We start from the raw sequence: 15,508 nt of genomic DNA, 5'->3' as shown, positions 1-15,508 counted from the left end.
GTGGAAGGGAGGGAGAGAGGGTGGAAGGGAGGGAGAGAGAATAGAAGGGAGGGAGAGAGAATGGAAGGGAGGGAGAGAGAATGAAAGGGAGGGAGAGAGAGTGGAAGGAAGGGAGAGAGAGTGAAAGGGAGGGAGAGAGAATGGAAGGGAGGAAGAAAGAGTGGAAGGGAGGGAGAGAGAATGGAAGGGAGGGAGAGAGGGTGGAAGGGAGGAAGAAAGAGTGGAAGGGAGGGAGAGAGGATTGGAGGTGAAGGAGAGTGAGTGGAAGGGAGGGAGAGAGAATGGAAGGGAGGGAGGGAGGATGGAAGGGAGGGAGAGAGGATGGAAGGGAGGGAGGGAGGATAGAAGGGAGGAAGAGAGGATGGAAGGGAGGGAGAGAGAGAATGGAAGGGAGAGAGAGTGGAAGGGAGGGAGAGAGAATGGAAGGGAGGAAGAAAGAGTGGAAGGGAGGGAGAGAGGGTTGAAGGGAGGGAGAGAGAGGGGAGGGAGGGAGAGAGAAAGGAAGGAAGAGAGGAAGAGAGAGTGGAGGGAGGGAGAGAGAATGGAAGGGAGGGAGAGAGAGTGGAAGGGAGGAAGAGAGAGTGGAAGGGAGGGAGAGAGAGTGGAAGGGAGGGAGAGAGAATGGAAGGGAGAGAGAGTGGAAGGGAGGGAGAGAGAATGGAAGGGAAGGAGAGTGATTGGAAGGGAGGGAGAGAGAATGAAAGGGAGGGAGAGAGGGTGGAAGGGAGGGAGAGAGAATGGAAGGGAGGGAGAGAGTGGAAGGGAGGGAGAGAGAGTGGAAGGAAGGGAGAGAGAGTGGAAGGGAGGGAGAGAGAATGGAAGGGAGGAAGAAGGAGTGGAAGGGAGGGAGAGAGAATGGAAGGGAGGGAGAGAAGGTGGAAGGGAGGAAGAAAGAGTGGAAGGGAGGGAGAGAGGATGGAAGGGAAGGAGAGTGAGTGGAAGGGAGGGAGAGAGAATGGAAGGGAGGGAGGGAGGATGGAAGGGAGGGAGAGAGAATGGAAGGGAGGGAGAGAGATGGAAGGGAAGGAGAGAGGATGGAAGGGAGGGAGGATGGAAGGGAGGGAGAGAGGATGGAAGGGAGGGAGAGAGAGAGAATGGAAGGGAGAGAGAGTGGAAGGGAGGGAGAGAGAATGGAAGGGAGGAAGAAAGAGTGGAAGGGAGGGAGAGAGGATGGAAGGGAGGGAGGGAGGATGGAAGGGAGGGAGAGAGGATGGAAGGGAGGGAGAGAGAATGGAAGGGAGAGAGGATGGAAGGGAGGGAGAGAGGATGGAAGGGAGGGAGAGAGAATGGAAGGGAGAGAGAGTGGAAGGGAGGGAGAGAGAATGGAAGGGAGGAAGAAAGAGTGGAAGGGAGGGAGAGAGGGTGGAAGGGATGAAGAAAGAGTGGAAGGGAGGGAGAGAGGATGGAAGGGAAGGAGAGTGAGTGGAAGGGAGGGAGAGAGAATGGAAGGGAGGGAGGGAGAGAGATGTCAATAGAAAGTGACAGTGAGGCACAAAGAGAAACAGACGTGAAGTGACAGAGAATAACAACCTTCCAGATGAATAGGTGCAAGAAGATGAGAAACAAAGGAACATCGTCTAGTCAAAAAGGAGAGAAGAAAATGAATGAGTAGGTAAAAAGGAGAATGGGAAAGGTGACAGGGTAGAGACACCGGTTGTGTCAACCATTATGAGGAGAAATATTGGACTGTCAGAGAAGGAGAGAAATACATGACACAAATAGACAATTCAAATGCCATCAACACTAACCTCTATCAGCAGACTAAGACACACCGTGGCACAAAGTAGATGGAAAAACAGAAAACAAACACACAAACATTCAAAAACTACAGAGAAAAACACATGCCGACACACACATATACAGTACACACACACACACTCCCAGACCTGAGCTTCACACATACATATACAGTACACACACACACTCCCAGACCTGAGCTTCACACATACATATACAGTACACACACACACTCCCAGATCTGAGCTTCACACATACATATACAGTACACACACACACTCCCAGACCTGAGCTTCACACATACATATACAGTACACACACACACTCCCAGACCTGAGCTTCACACATACATATACAGTACACACACACACTCCCAGACCTGAGCTTGACACACTCCCAGACCTGAGCTTGACACACTCCCAGACCTGAGCTTCACACACTCCCAGACCTGAGCTTCACACATACATATACAGTACACACACACACTCCCAGACCTGAGCTTGACACACTCCCAGACCTGAGCTTCACACACTCCCAGACCTGAGCTTCACACATACATATACAATACACACACACACTCCCAGACCTGAGCTTGACACACTCCCAGACCTGAGCTTCACACACTCCCAGACCTGAGCTTGACACACTCCCAGATCATTTGAGACAAATACTCACAGAGAAAGCAAGAGAGCATCACAAACTTGGAGACAGACCCACGGTCAGAGGAAGACAGACAGTGTCAGAATCAACAGCAGACACAGCTGATTAGCGTGTGTGTGTTGTGTGTGTGTGTGTGTGTGTGGTGTGTGTGCGTGTGCGTGTGCGTGTGTGTGTGTGTGTGTGTGTTGTGTGTGTTGTGTGTTTCCTGTGCCCAGTTTGTGAGTCTCTGAGTCAGTGTGTATAGTAACATGTGTGACTGTATTGACTCACTGTCTCTGGGGTCATGTGGAGAGTCATTCTTGACAGGGGTGGGGTCACTCCAGGAGCGGTTGAAACTCATCGCTCTACGCTCGGCAAATGCTAGTGCAGGTGGGGAGAGAGAGTCACACACCCACGCACCGCACACACATCCTGAACACACACATCCTGAACACACACACCCTGAACACACACACCCTGAACACCCAACGCACATGGGCCGTTGTAGTCACACACAAGCAAGCACACATACACACACAGACACAGACACACATACACACACAGACACAGACACACATACACACACAGACACAGACACACACACAGACACAGACACACACACACAGACACAGACACACACACACAGACACGCACAGACACAGACACGCACACACAGACAGACACACACACACAGACAGACACAGACTCCACACACACACACACACACACACACACACTCCTCTCCAGAGGACACATTGGGTGGGTGAGTTTTGGCTCGGTGCAACATGACCAGCCTCACAAATGAGAGACTGGGGAGATCTCCCATTCGTTAGCTTAACGTCTCATATATCCAGACCACCTACGCCTCAACACCAGCATAAACATACACACACGTAGGTTTATCAAACGTGTGCCAACACACACACACACACACACTCACCGGTGCACAACGGCATGCCACACACCGATACACACATCACACACAAGGCCATGCATAATCCCCGGCATGCATGGACACAAAGTCAACAAAACACAAAACCACTGATGGAGGGCGGACATGTTGGGAGAACACACAGCACACAGTAACACTGTGACTCACTCTGTGCCTTCATCCTCCTGCTGCCCACCATTCTGAGATGCTTCCGGAAGTTCCTGTGGGCAGATTGGGCATGAGGAGAAAAACAAGAGGAGACAGTCAAAATCACTTAGAGGAAGGAGTGAATTAATAAGGGAAAGAGAGTGGCTGTGTCCGAAATGGCACCCTAAATAGTGCACTACTTTTGACACACACAGGAACACAGCACTATGGAAAGCAGTGCACTAAATAGGGAATAGGCTGCCATAATACGATTTTAAAAAAATGACGGAGACATGAAAATAAATGTAATTGAAGATTTTCGATTGAATTGCTTCATCATTTAGATCAGTCAGGTGAGTGCTTTGAGTAACAGAGGACAATTCAACTGCTACTGCATACCCTCTAGTATCTGTCACCTGCTGTCAGCTGCTGCTACTGCATACCCTCTAGTATCTGTCACCTGCTGTCAGCTGCTGCTACTGCATACCCTCTAGTATCTGTCACCTGCTGTCAGCTGCTGCTACTGCATACCCTCTAGTATCTGTCACCTGCTGTCAGCTGCTGCTACTGCATACCCTCTAGTATCTGTCACCTGCTGTCAGCTGCTGCTACTGCATACCCTCTAGTATCTGTCACCTGCTGTCAGCTGCTGCTACTGCATACCCTCTAGTATCTGTCACCTGCTGTCAGCTGCTGCTACTGCATACCCTCTAGTATCTGTCACCTGCTGTCAGCTGCTGCTACTGCATACCCTCTAGTATCTGTCACCTGCTGTCAGCTGCTGCTACTGCATACCCTCTAGTATCTGTCACCTGCTGTCAGCTGCTGCTACTGCATACCCTCTAGTATCTGTCACCTGCTGTCAGCTGCTGCTACTGCATACCCTCTAGTATCTGTCACCTGCTGTCAGCTGCTGCTACTGCATACCCTCTAGTATCTGTCACCTGCTGTCAGCTGCTGCTACTGCATACCCTCTAGTATCTGTCACCTGCTGTCAGCTGCTGCTACTGCATACCCTCTAGTATCTGTCACCTGCTGTCAGCTGCTGCTACTGCATACCCTCTAGTATCTGTCACCTGCTGTCAGCTGCTGCTACTGCATACCCTCTAGTATCTGTCACCTGCTGTCAGCTGCTGCTACTGTATATTCAACACCACTGCCCTTTTCCAGATGCTTCTGACCAGACAGTAGACATGTTTCAACCTGTTTCCTTCAGTAGCCTAGATCCCAAAACAGACAATACAGAGACGGCTTCTTCATTGATAAAAGTGTTCCGGCTTTAAGGGACATTTCATGAATGGTTCGCCTGTCGTTCCCTATTAATTCCATTCTGTATAATTGCTATTTTCGAAGAGATAAACACCTGATCTCTCTGGCCAACTCCCCCCCCCCCTCATACAATATGTCACATCTCTCCAACACGCCATGCGATTGCTCTCCACGGCTACAACATGTCTGTTGGTGAAAGGGTCAAAAATAGCCACCGCGTGTGGGTGGATGCATGCGAGACATGAGGAGGCCGGAGTGAGAGAGAGAAAGGGCGAAAGAAGCGAGGGAGAAAGAACGAGTCCTTGTTTTACCCCCCCAGGAACATTGTTCACCAACAATGAATGATAATCCAATCGTCACCTCATTTCACTCACAGAGTCAAACAAAACTCAGTCGGACTAGCTTTATATTGTGATTAAAACACTCCTTTCTCAAACATTCCCTAACCCTAAAGCAGAGCAGGCCTCGTCACTATCTTTGCGTGTTGGATGGCGGGAGTGTGAGCTGATAGAATGAAGTGGAACAAAGTCTAGCTATCCTCTTTTTCCCCGCGTGCCTACAGACTAGAGACACGCAGCAGGTCCCCCTAATGAGTGGATGAAAGAGAAGGAGAGACCCCACTCCCACTCTAGACATCTATCTATCTATCTATCTATCTATCTATCTATCTATCTATCTATCTATGCTGCTCACGCGTTAAGGGCCGATCTGATGCTCCTCTGGTGGTATGTCCCCTTTTTCTCCCTCCTCTCTCCCTCTGTGTACGCTGCTCCAATGCACCTCTCGTCATCTCTTTTCCCCATCTCTTTCTCCCTACCTCACTATCCCTCTGCCTCCCTACCTCCTCCAGCTCTGTCTACCTCTCCTTCTCTCCCTCTCTCTTTATACCTCTCTATGTCCAGACAGAGGGGAGGGTGGTCTGTTGCTCCTCCATTAACCAGTTGAGGCTTCGTGCCACAGAAAACATCTACTGCATTGTGGGAAAACATCTGTCCGTTTGTCTGCCCAGCTGAATCTGCCTAACCTTACGTAGCAGGCGTAAAAGAAAATGCCTGAGTGGAGTTCCCACATCCGGTTTCAGAGGAAAGGGAATTAGTTGTATCCCTGGAAATGGGATGCATCCAGGTGTTGGCCACTCCGCTAAGCCTCTGCCAGTAATGGGTTCACTCCCAAAGTCAGCTGCCCAGCAGTTAGCTTTAGCCTCGTTAGCATCGCTAACTATCTAACTAGGCCCCATATGCAGTTGCTCATGGGTTTTTAGCCTTGTTACTGCTGAGGTAGCCAGGGTAATGGGTTCACTACCAATGTCACCTGACGTGTCTCTAGGAGTTAGCTTTAGCTTCATTAAGCATAGCAACGTATGCCTCATATACACTCAGTGGCCAGTTTATTGGGTACGCCCATCCAGTACCGGGTCAGACCCCCCTTTGCCTCCAGAACAGCCTGAATTCTTCACGGCAAGGAACCATTGCCTAATTGGTATCAAGGGACCTAACGTGTGCCAGGAAAACATTCCCCACACAATAACACCACCACCACCAGCCTGTACCGTTGACACCAGGCAGGATGGGGCCATGGCCTCATGCTGTTTACTCCAAATCCTGACTCTGCCATCAGCATGATGCAACAGAAACCGGGATTCGTAGGACCAGGCAATGTTTTTTCACTCTTCAATTGTCCAGTGTTGGTGATCTGCGTGCCCACTGGAGCAGCTTCTTCTTGTTTTTAGCTGATAGGGGTGGAAACTGGTGTGGTCGTCTGCTGCAATAGCCCATCCGTGACCAGGACCGACGAGTTGTGCGTTCCGAGATGCCGTTCTGCACACCACTGTTGTACTGTGCCGTGATTTGTCTGTTTGTGACCTGCCTGTTACCTTGCGCGATTCTTGCCATTCTCCTTCAACCCTCTCATCAACCAGCTGTTTTCGCCCACAGGACTGCCGCTGACTGGATGTTTTTTGTTTGTCGCACCATTCTTGGTAAACAATGGGCTCCATCGTGCATGAAAAGCCCAGGAGGGCAGTCGTTTCTGAGATACTGGAACCGGAGTGTCTGACGCCGACGATCATACCACGCTCAAAGTTGCTGAGGTCACTCATTTTGCCCATTCTCACGTTCAATCGATCAGTAACTGAATGCCTCGATGCCTGTCTGCCTGCTTTATATAGCAAGCCATGGCCACGTGACTAATTGTCTGTCGCAGAATTTTTTTTTGTGAACGGATTAAACCTAATAAACTGGTCACCATTTTAGCGCTGCACTAGCTAGGCTCCTTTCCGTTGTACAACCTTACATATGGCTGACTTACCACACGGAATCCCATTTCCACTGCAGCAGTGAGAGGATAGTGCAGATGTATGGCATTGTGTTGCACACACCATCTACCTCTGTGGCACAGCGCAACACACTCCGAGTGGGCTTTTCTCTCTCACTTGGTAGTAACGTCATTTCAATCTGCTTGTGCCCCATGCTATTTTTACCCCCCCCCCCCCCCCCCCCGGGAGTCTATATCTATCCTATGGATAATGGATGGGGGAGTCAGAGAGTACAGGAGCACAGCAGTACACACTGACCAGCCAAGAACACAGTAGCTACCTCTGGATGACTTCAGCCGAATCCAGCTCCCTCTCTCTCCTCTTTCTCTGCACAAATCCCCGGAAAGCCCTGCTGGGACGTGGCACAGAATGAAAAGATGATAGGGGGAATGCTGGCTTATCACGAGGAGAGTGAGAGAGCGCTGGGGGAGAGGGGGGGTATTTCTAGGGAAGGGTTTAGCTATAGTACGGGGTTTAGTCAGCTCTGGGGGTGGGGTATAGCTGTAATGGCTAGATTTGCATCATGGGGATTTGGGTTGCTGGCTCTTTGTTTGAGTTAGTTAAGAAGGTTAGCGTTAGAAGTTAGGGCCAGCTGGGGTTTAGCTGGAGAGTTGACCATGTGGGTTAGCCAGAGGTGAGGGAGAGAGAACAGTACTGCAGTAGGACCAGTCTACAGTTTACAGCCGGTCTGGGTTATTAGCTGTAGGTATGTGCCATGACCCCCCAGTGGTGTAATGTACTTAATAAGTAAAAACACTTTAAAGTACTACTTAAGTCATTTTTTGAGGTACCTTTAATTGACTTTAATATTTATAGTTTTGAACATTTGTACTTTTACTCCACTACATTCCTAAAGAAAATGTGAACTTTTTACTCCCATACATTTCGAATGCTCAGGCAGGACAGCACTCTGGTCCAATACCCGTACCTATCAATATAACGCTTGGTCATTCCTTCAGCCTCTGATCTGGCGGACTCATTAAACACAAATACGGCGTTTGTAAATGATGTCTGATTGAAGGAGTGTGCCCATGTCTGTCCAAAAAGAAAAAAGGAACAAGAAAATGGTGCAGTGTAGTTTGCTTAATATAAGGAATTTGACGCATAGAATTTACTTTTACTTTTTGTTACTTTAATCAAGTATGACGGAGTACTTTTCCCACTGTACTTAAAGGGCAACTACACCACTTTCAACCAAATGTTCATTATCTCCAGCATAATACCACTATCTACATACATGTATGTGAAAACGGCGCATTTGGACAAAATCTAAAGTTGAAGAGTTTTGATGATTTTCAAACACTATGAACTCCACAGTGATGTGGGGAGCTACAAACCCATTGCAAGTTTTGTAAATCACAAATGTAAAACTTTTAATCCTATCCTGTGTCATGAGTTTGCCCTCTTTGGGTACAGCAAGCCCCATCCCCCTCTCCCTGTCTCCTACACCCAGGCTGCTGTGGTCAGAGAGAGGTCGTAAATTCCTGGAGGAGATTATCTCCTCATGGCCACAGTATAGAGAGAGAGAGTAGAGATTTCATAGAAGAGAACAAAGGAATTTCTTCCACCTCACAGAACTTGAGGTCCGAACAACATTTATGTTCCGGAGAAGGTATAAAAGATCGGTGAAGAATCCAGCTACGAACTGGTCCGTTTGGTACAATTTTGTGAAACTCTGTCACGATCGTCCTCCTCTTCATCTGAAGAGGAGAGGCGAGATGGATCGGAAGACCAAAATGCGGCGTGGTAAGTGTCCATGGTAAATCTTTAATAAAGAAAGTACTGAACACTGCATACAACACAATAAACAAACAACGACCGTGAAGCTACAAATTAGACCTGAGCTGACACAAGCCACTGACATAGACAATCACCCACAAACAAACAGTGCAACCCAGGCTACCTAAGTATGATTCTCAATCAGAGACAACTAACGACACCTGCCTCTGATTGAGAACAATACTAGGCCGAAACAAAGAAATGCCCCAAAACATAGAAAAACAAACATAGACTGCCCACCCAACTCACGCCCTGACCATACTAAATAAATACAAAACAAAGGAAATAAAGGTCAGAACGTGACAAACTCATGGGAGACAATACGGCCTCATTACCATAACGCTGTTTATATAATAGCCGCAGTAATGAGGCTTACATCTAATTGTTGTATAAAATGAATGAGTGAGGATGGAACTGTTTGTGAAATTGTGTAATGTGATTTTGGACTGTTTAACGAAGGAAACTCCAATTCCCTAAAAAGTTTCACTAAGTCCTTGGCACGCCCCCAGGGGCACAGACAGGACCGGGCGTCATGAGGCAGCCCTTTTCGATGTTCCGAATAAAACCCTCACCTTGAGAATTTCTCAACAGACCATGTTGCTCTCAATTACGAGAGGACAAAGTTTGCAGACCAGCTTACCTCGATAACGAGAGGGCCAAGGTTTGAGACCAGACCAATATTTTCCTTGGTGCCCCGACTTCCTAGTTAATTACAGTTACATGATTAATCAGTTTAATCACGTAATAATAATTACAGAGAGTCATTTGATAAAGATTCATCTTCAGTTTAATGATGCCAAAGACACCTGTCATTTAAAAAGGTAGTGGTAATATTGAATTAAGTAAAGAAACTTGCAGGTGGCTCAAACTACCCTGTCCCACACCTCAACCTACCCTGTCCCACAGCTCAACCTACCCTGTCCCACAGCTCAACCTACCCTGTCCCACAGCTCAACCTACCCTGTCCCACAGCTCAACCTACCCTGTCCCACAGCTAAACTTACCCTGTCCCACAGCTCAACCTACCCTGTCCCACAGCTCAACCTACCCTGTCCCACAGCTCAACCTACCCTGTCCCACAGCTCAACTTACCCTGTCCCACAGCTCAACCTACCCTGTCCCAAAGCTCAACCTACCCTGTCAGACAGCTCAACTTACCCCTGTCCCACAGCTCAACTTACCCTGTCCCACAGCTCAACCTACCCTGTCCCACAGCTCAACCTACCCTGTCCCACAGCTCAACCTACCCTGTCCCACAGCTCAACTTACCCTGTCCCACAGCTCAACCTACCCTGTCCCACAACTCAACCTACCCTGTCCCACAACTCAACCTACCTTGTCCCACAGCTCAACCTACCCTGTCCCACAGCTCAACCTACCCTGTCCCACAGCTCAACTTACCCTGTCCCACAGCTCAACCTACCCTGTCCCACAGCTCAACCTACCCTGTCCCACAGCTCAACCTACCCTGTCCCACAGCTCAACCTACCCTGTCCCACAGCTCAACCTACCCTGTCCCACAGCTCAACCTACCCTGTCCCACAGCTCAACTTACCCTGTCCCACAGCTCAACTTACCCTGTCCCACAGCTCAACCTACCCTGTCCCACAGCTCAACCTACCCTGTCCCACAGCTCAACCTACCCTGTCCCACAGCTCAACCTACCCTGTCCCACAGCTCAACTTACCCTGTCCCACAGCTCAACCTACCCTGTCCCACAGCTCAACCTACCCTGTCCCACAGCTCAACCTACCCTGTCCCACAGCTCAACCTACCCTGTCCCACAGCTCAACCTACCCTGTCCCACAGCTCAAGTTACCCCTGTCCCACAGCTCAACTTACCCTGTCCCACAGCTCAACTTACCCTGTCCCACAGCTCAACCCACCCTGTCCCACAGCTCAACCTACCATGTCCCACAGCTCAACTTACCCCTGTCCCACAGCTCAACTTACCCTGTCCCACAGCTCAACTTACCCTGTCCTAAAACTCAACTTACCCTGTCCCACAGCTCAACCTACCCTGTCCCACAGCTCAACCTACCCTGTCCCACAGCTCAACTTACCCCTGTACCACAGCTCAACTTACCCTGTCCCACAGCTCAACTTACCCTGTCCCACAGCTAAACCTACCCTGTCCCACAGCTCAACCTATCCTGTCCCACAGCTCAACTTACCCCTGTCCCACAGCTCAACTTACCCTGTCCCACAGCTCAACTTACCCCTGTCCCACAGCTCAACTTACCCTGTCCCACAGCTCAACTTACCCTGTCCCACAGCTCAACCTACCCTGTCCCACAGCTAAACTTACCCTGTCCCACAGCTAAACCTACCCTGTCCCACAGCTCAACCTACCCTGTCCCACAGCTCAACCTACCCTGTCCCACAGCTCAACCTACCCTGTCCCACAGCTCAACTTACCCTGTCCCACAGCTCAACTTACCCTGTCCCACAGCTCAACCTACCCTGTCCCACAGCTCAACCTACCCTGTCCCACAGCTCAACCTACCCTGTCCCACAGCTCAACTTACCCTGTCCCACAACTCAACCTACCCTGTCCCACAACTCAACCTACCTTGTCCCACAGCTCAACCTACCCTGTCCCACAGCTCAACTTACCCTGTCCCACAGCTCAACCTACCCTGTCCCACAGCTCAACCTACCCTGTCCCACAGCTCAACCTACCCTGTCCCACAGCTCAACTTACCCTGTCCCACAGCTCAACCTACCCTGTCCCACAGCTCAACCTACCCTGTCCCACAGCTCAACTTACCCTGTCCCACAGCTCAACTTACCCTGTCCCACAGCTCAACCTACCCTGTCCCACAGCTCAACCTACCCTGTCCCACAGCTCAACCTACCCTGTCCCACAGCTCAACCTACCCTGTCCCACAGCTCAACTTACCCTGTCCCACAGCTCAACCTACCCTGTCCCACAGCTCAACCTACCCTGTCCCACAGCTCAACCTACCCTGTCCCACAGCTCAACCTACCCTGTCCCACAGCTCAACCTACCCTGTCCCACAGCTCAACTTACCCCTGTCCCACAGCTCAACTTACCCTGTCCCACAGCTCAACTTACCCTGTCCCACAGCTCAACCCACCCTGTCCCACAGCTCAACCTACCATGTCCCACAGCTCAACTTACCCCTGTCCCACAGCTCAACTTACCCTGTCCCACAGCTCAACTTACCCTGTCCCAAAGCTCAACTTACCCTGTCCCACAGCTCAACCTACCCTGTCCCACAGCTCAACCTACCCTGTCCCACAGCTCAACTTACCCCTGTACCACAGCTCAACTTACCCTGTCCCACAGCTCAACTTACCCTGTCCCACAGCTAAACCTACCCTGTCCCACAGCTCAACCTATCCTGTCCCACAGCTCAACTTACCCCTGTCCCACAGCTCAACTTACCCTGTCCCACAGCTCAACTTACCCCTGTCCCACAGCTCAACTTACCCTGTCCCACAGCTCAACTTACCCTGTCCCACAGCTCAACCTACCCTGTCCCACAGCTAAACTTACCCCTGTCCCACAGCTAAACCTACCCTGTCCCACAGCTCAACCTACCCTGTCCCACAGCTCAACCTACCCTGTCCCACAGCTCAACCTACCCTGTCCCACAGCTCAACTTACCCTTTCCCACAGCTCAACCTACCCTGTCCCACAGCTCAACCTACCCTGTCCCACAGCTCAACCTACCCTGTCCCACAGCTCAACCTACCCTGTCCCACAGCTCAACCTACCCTGTCCCACAGCTCAACCTACCCTGTCCCACAGCTCAACTTACCCTGTCCCACAGCTCAACCTACCCTGTCCCACAGCTCAACTTACCCTGTCCCACAGCTCAACCTACCCTGTCCCACAGCTAAACTTACCCTGTCCCACAGCTCAACTTACCCCTGTCCCACAGCTCAACTTACCCTGTCCCACAGCTCAACCTACCCTGTCCCACACCTCAACCTACCCTGTCCCACAGCTAAACTTACCCTGTTCCACAGCTCAACCTACCCTGTCCCACAGCTCAACCTACCCCTGTCCCACAGCTCAACTTACCCTGTCCCACAGCTCAACTTACCCTGTCCCACAGCTAAACCTACCCTGTCCCACAGCTCAACCTATCCTGTCCCACAGCTCAACCTACCCTGTCCCACAGCTAAACTTACCCAGTCCCACAGCTCAACTTACCCCTGTCCCACAGCTCAACTAACCCCTGTCCCACAGCTCAACTTACCCTGTCCCACAGCTCAACTTACCCTGTCCCGCAGCTCAACCTACACTGCCCCACAGCTCAACTTACCCTGTCCCACAGCTCAACCTACACTGTCCCACAGCTCAACGTACCCTGTCCCACAGCTCAACTTACCCTGTCCCACAGCTCAACTTACCCTGTCCCACAGCTCAACCTACACTGTCCCACAGCTCAACTTACCCTGTCCCACAGCTCAACCTACACTGTCCCACAGCTAAACTTACCCTGTCCCACAGCTCAACTTACCCTGTCCCACAGCTAAACCTACCCTGTCCCACAGCTAAATCTACCCTGTCCCACAGCTAAACTTACCCTGTCCCACAGCTCAACCTACCCTGTCCCACAGCTCAACTTACCCTGTCCAACACCTCAACTTACCCTGTCCCACAACTAAACCTACCCTGTCCCACAGCTCAACCTACCCTGTCCCACAGCTCAACCTACCCTGTCCCACAGCTCAACTTACCCTGTCCCACAGCTCAACTTACCCCATACCCAGGGTAAGATGTGCTAAGAGACAACTTACCCCATACCCAGGGTAAGATGTGCTAAGAGACAACTTACCCCATACCCAGGGTAAGATGTGCTAAGAGACAACTTACCCCATACCCAGGGTAAGATGTGCTAAGAGACAACTTACCCCATACCCAGGGTAAGATGTGCTAAGAGACAACTTACCCCATACCCAGGGTAAGATGTGCTAAGAGACAAGCTATGTTTGAATAATATAATACTATATTTCCCTTGACGGAGTGATGCTGAATGTAAAAAATGGCTCAACCTTCCTCCCCGCAGTTTCCTCTGTAACTTCAAACACTCACTCCAAGGAAGGGTTAAGGGTCAGTGGGTTAAGGGTCATGGAGTTAGGGGACACATGGTTAAGGAGCTGGGGAGGAAAGCTAGATTCAACAGGTCGAAGATACTCACGATATCCTGCAGCGGGTCAGAGAAAGGAGTGCATGAAAAATAAAGAAAATGAACTATATCAACATCCTTTAGGTCATGGCCATTACAACACATGTGTATTAAAGAAGAGAGGTCAGTGAGTTCAGAGAGGGGGAGGGGTAGGTGTGTGTGTGTGTGTGTGTGTGTGTGTGTGTGTGTGTGTGTGTGTGTGTGTGTGTGTGTGTGTGTGTGTGTGTGTGTGAGCATTAGGACTGGGTACTCACGCCTGCATGGTGGTAGTAGCAGTCTGAAAGCTAAACATATTGTCTTTAGGGTACCAGTTGTTGTCCTCTGTGGAGAGATATAATGAATGGAAGTTACAGTAGCAGCCAGCCACATAGAGTTTGTATGTTTGTAAAGCAACAATAGGAAACCTTAAAGGACACAGCACCAATCCACTCCACAGAGGGAGAGAGGGAGACACACAGGGAGAGACAGCAGAGGAGAGACGGAGAGACGAAGAGTCAGAAATACAGACCACGTCACAATCCAAATAACATCGACCCCCCCCCACAACCCCACTTTGATTTCAGCGCCTCTCCCTCTCTGTCTCCCCCGTCTCACCTCTCTCCAGCCCAGTCATCCGGTCCACACTGCACATCCTCTCTAGGCGCCTGTGTTGCTTGCCTGCCTCGCGGGAGCTCTCTAGATCCAGGGAGCCCTGGCTACGGGACGGGGCCCCACTAGAGTCCAAGACCACATTGAGGCTGCAGTCCTCCCGTGAGTCCCCCTTGCCCCCCTCGCCCCAGCTGCGGATGTTTTGCGCGCTGACCGAGCTCGACAGAGGCTGCTGGGATAGGTGGTGGTGGCTGCCATGGTGACCATGGTGGGAGGCTCCCCCACCAGTAACATTCAGAGTGTGATGGTTGCTGCCACTGCCGCCGGCCACGGGGTTGCCGTGACGATGGCTCCCGTCATCGCGGTGAGTGTTGCTGCGGTGACCGTGACGGAGGTGGTGCTGGGTGGGTGAGGAGGAGGAGGTGGAGGAGGGGGAGGTGGAGGGCTGGACCAGGGGTGACGCCCCCTTCAGCAGCTCCAGCTCCAGGCTCTCCTTGCTGCCCCGGTTGCTACCCAGCATACCGTGCTCTCCGGTGATGGTGTAGACGCGGGCGGGCTGCAGGGCGCACTCCACACACTTCTGCTGGTCCTCCTCGGCCGAGAAGCTGCGCTCCAGAGACAGGCGGGTCTTGGTGGTGGTGATGGAGGCGGGCGGGGGCTGGAGGTGGTCCAGCGGATGCTTCACCAGGCTGGACTCAGGGGAGGCCGGAGAGCCCCTGTGGGGGTATGGATGGTTGTTGTTGTGGTGACGGACACCGCCAGGGGAGACAGAGTCTGGGACAACAAACGTGTCAGACAGGAGATGGGCTGCAGGTTAAAGAAGAAGGAGAGAGAGAAATAGAAACAGACAGCAGAAGACGAGAGAGAATAGCGGAACATGATCATCCATTTGCCATCAGTGGTTCACATATACATTATGTCAACGGCATGCGGAAGGAG

General features: G+C 51.1%; 1 protein-coding gene across 6 annotated transcripts in view; it reads right to left on the bottom strand.

Annotated features, from left to right (window-relative positions):
- Positions 1-15,508, bottom strand: part of LOC110509722 (NMDA receptor synaptonuclear signaling and neuronal migration factor) — a 50,837-nt gene that overhangs the window by 10,794 nt on the left and 24,535 nt on the right. The window contains exons 3-8 of one of the 6 annotated variants that reach the window (XM_036967934.1): positions 14,576-15,376; positions 14,236-14,302; positions 13,994-13,999; positions 7,318-7,386; positions 3,476-3,528; positions 2,668-2,757 (exon numbers count right to left, since the gene is read on the bottom strand). In XM_036967934.1, coding sequence (XP_036823829.1) covers positions 2,668-2,757; positions 3,476-3,528; positions 7,318-7,386; positions 13,994-13,999; positions 14,236-14,302; positions 14,576-15,376 — 1,086 coding nt within the window. The remainder of the gene's footprint in view (positions 1-2,667; positions 2,758-3,475; positions 3,529-7,317; positions 7,387-13,993; positions 14,000-14,235; positions 14,303-14,575; positions 15,377-15,508) is intronic. The other 5 variants (XM_036967935.1, XM_036967937.1, XM_036967936.1 and 2 more) reach the window with 5 other exon arrangements.

This window comes from Oncorhynchus mykiss, chromosome Y (genome assembly GCF_013265735.2).
Source record: "Oncorhynchus mykiss isolate Arlee chromosome Y, USDA_OmykA_1.1, whole genome shotgun sequence".
Classification (NCBI taxonomy): Eukaryota; Metazoa; Chordata; class Actinopteri; order Salmoniformes; family Salmonidae; genus Oncorhynchus; species Oncorhynchus mykiss.
Note: the sequence above shows the minus strand (reverse complement) of the source record. Positions and strands in the feature narration are given on the sequence as shown.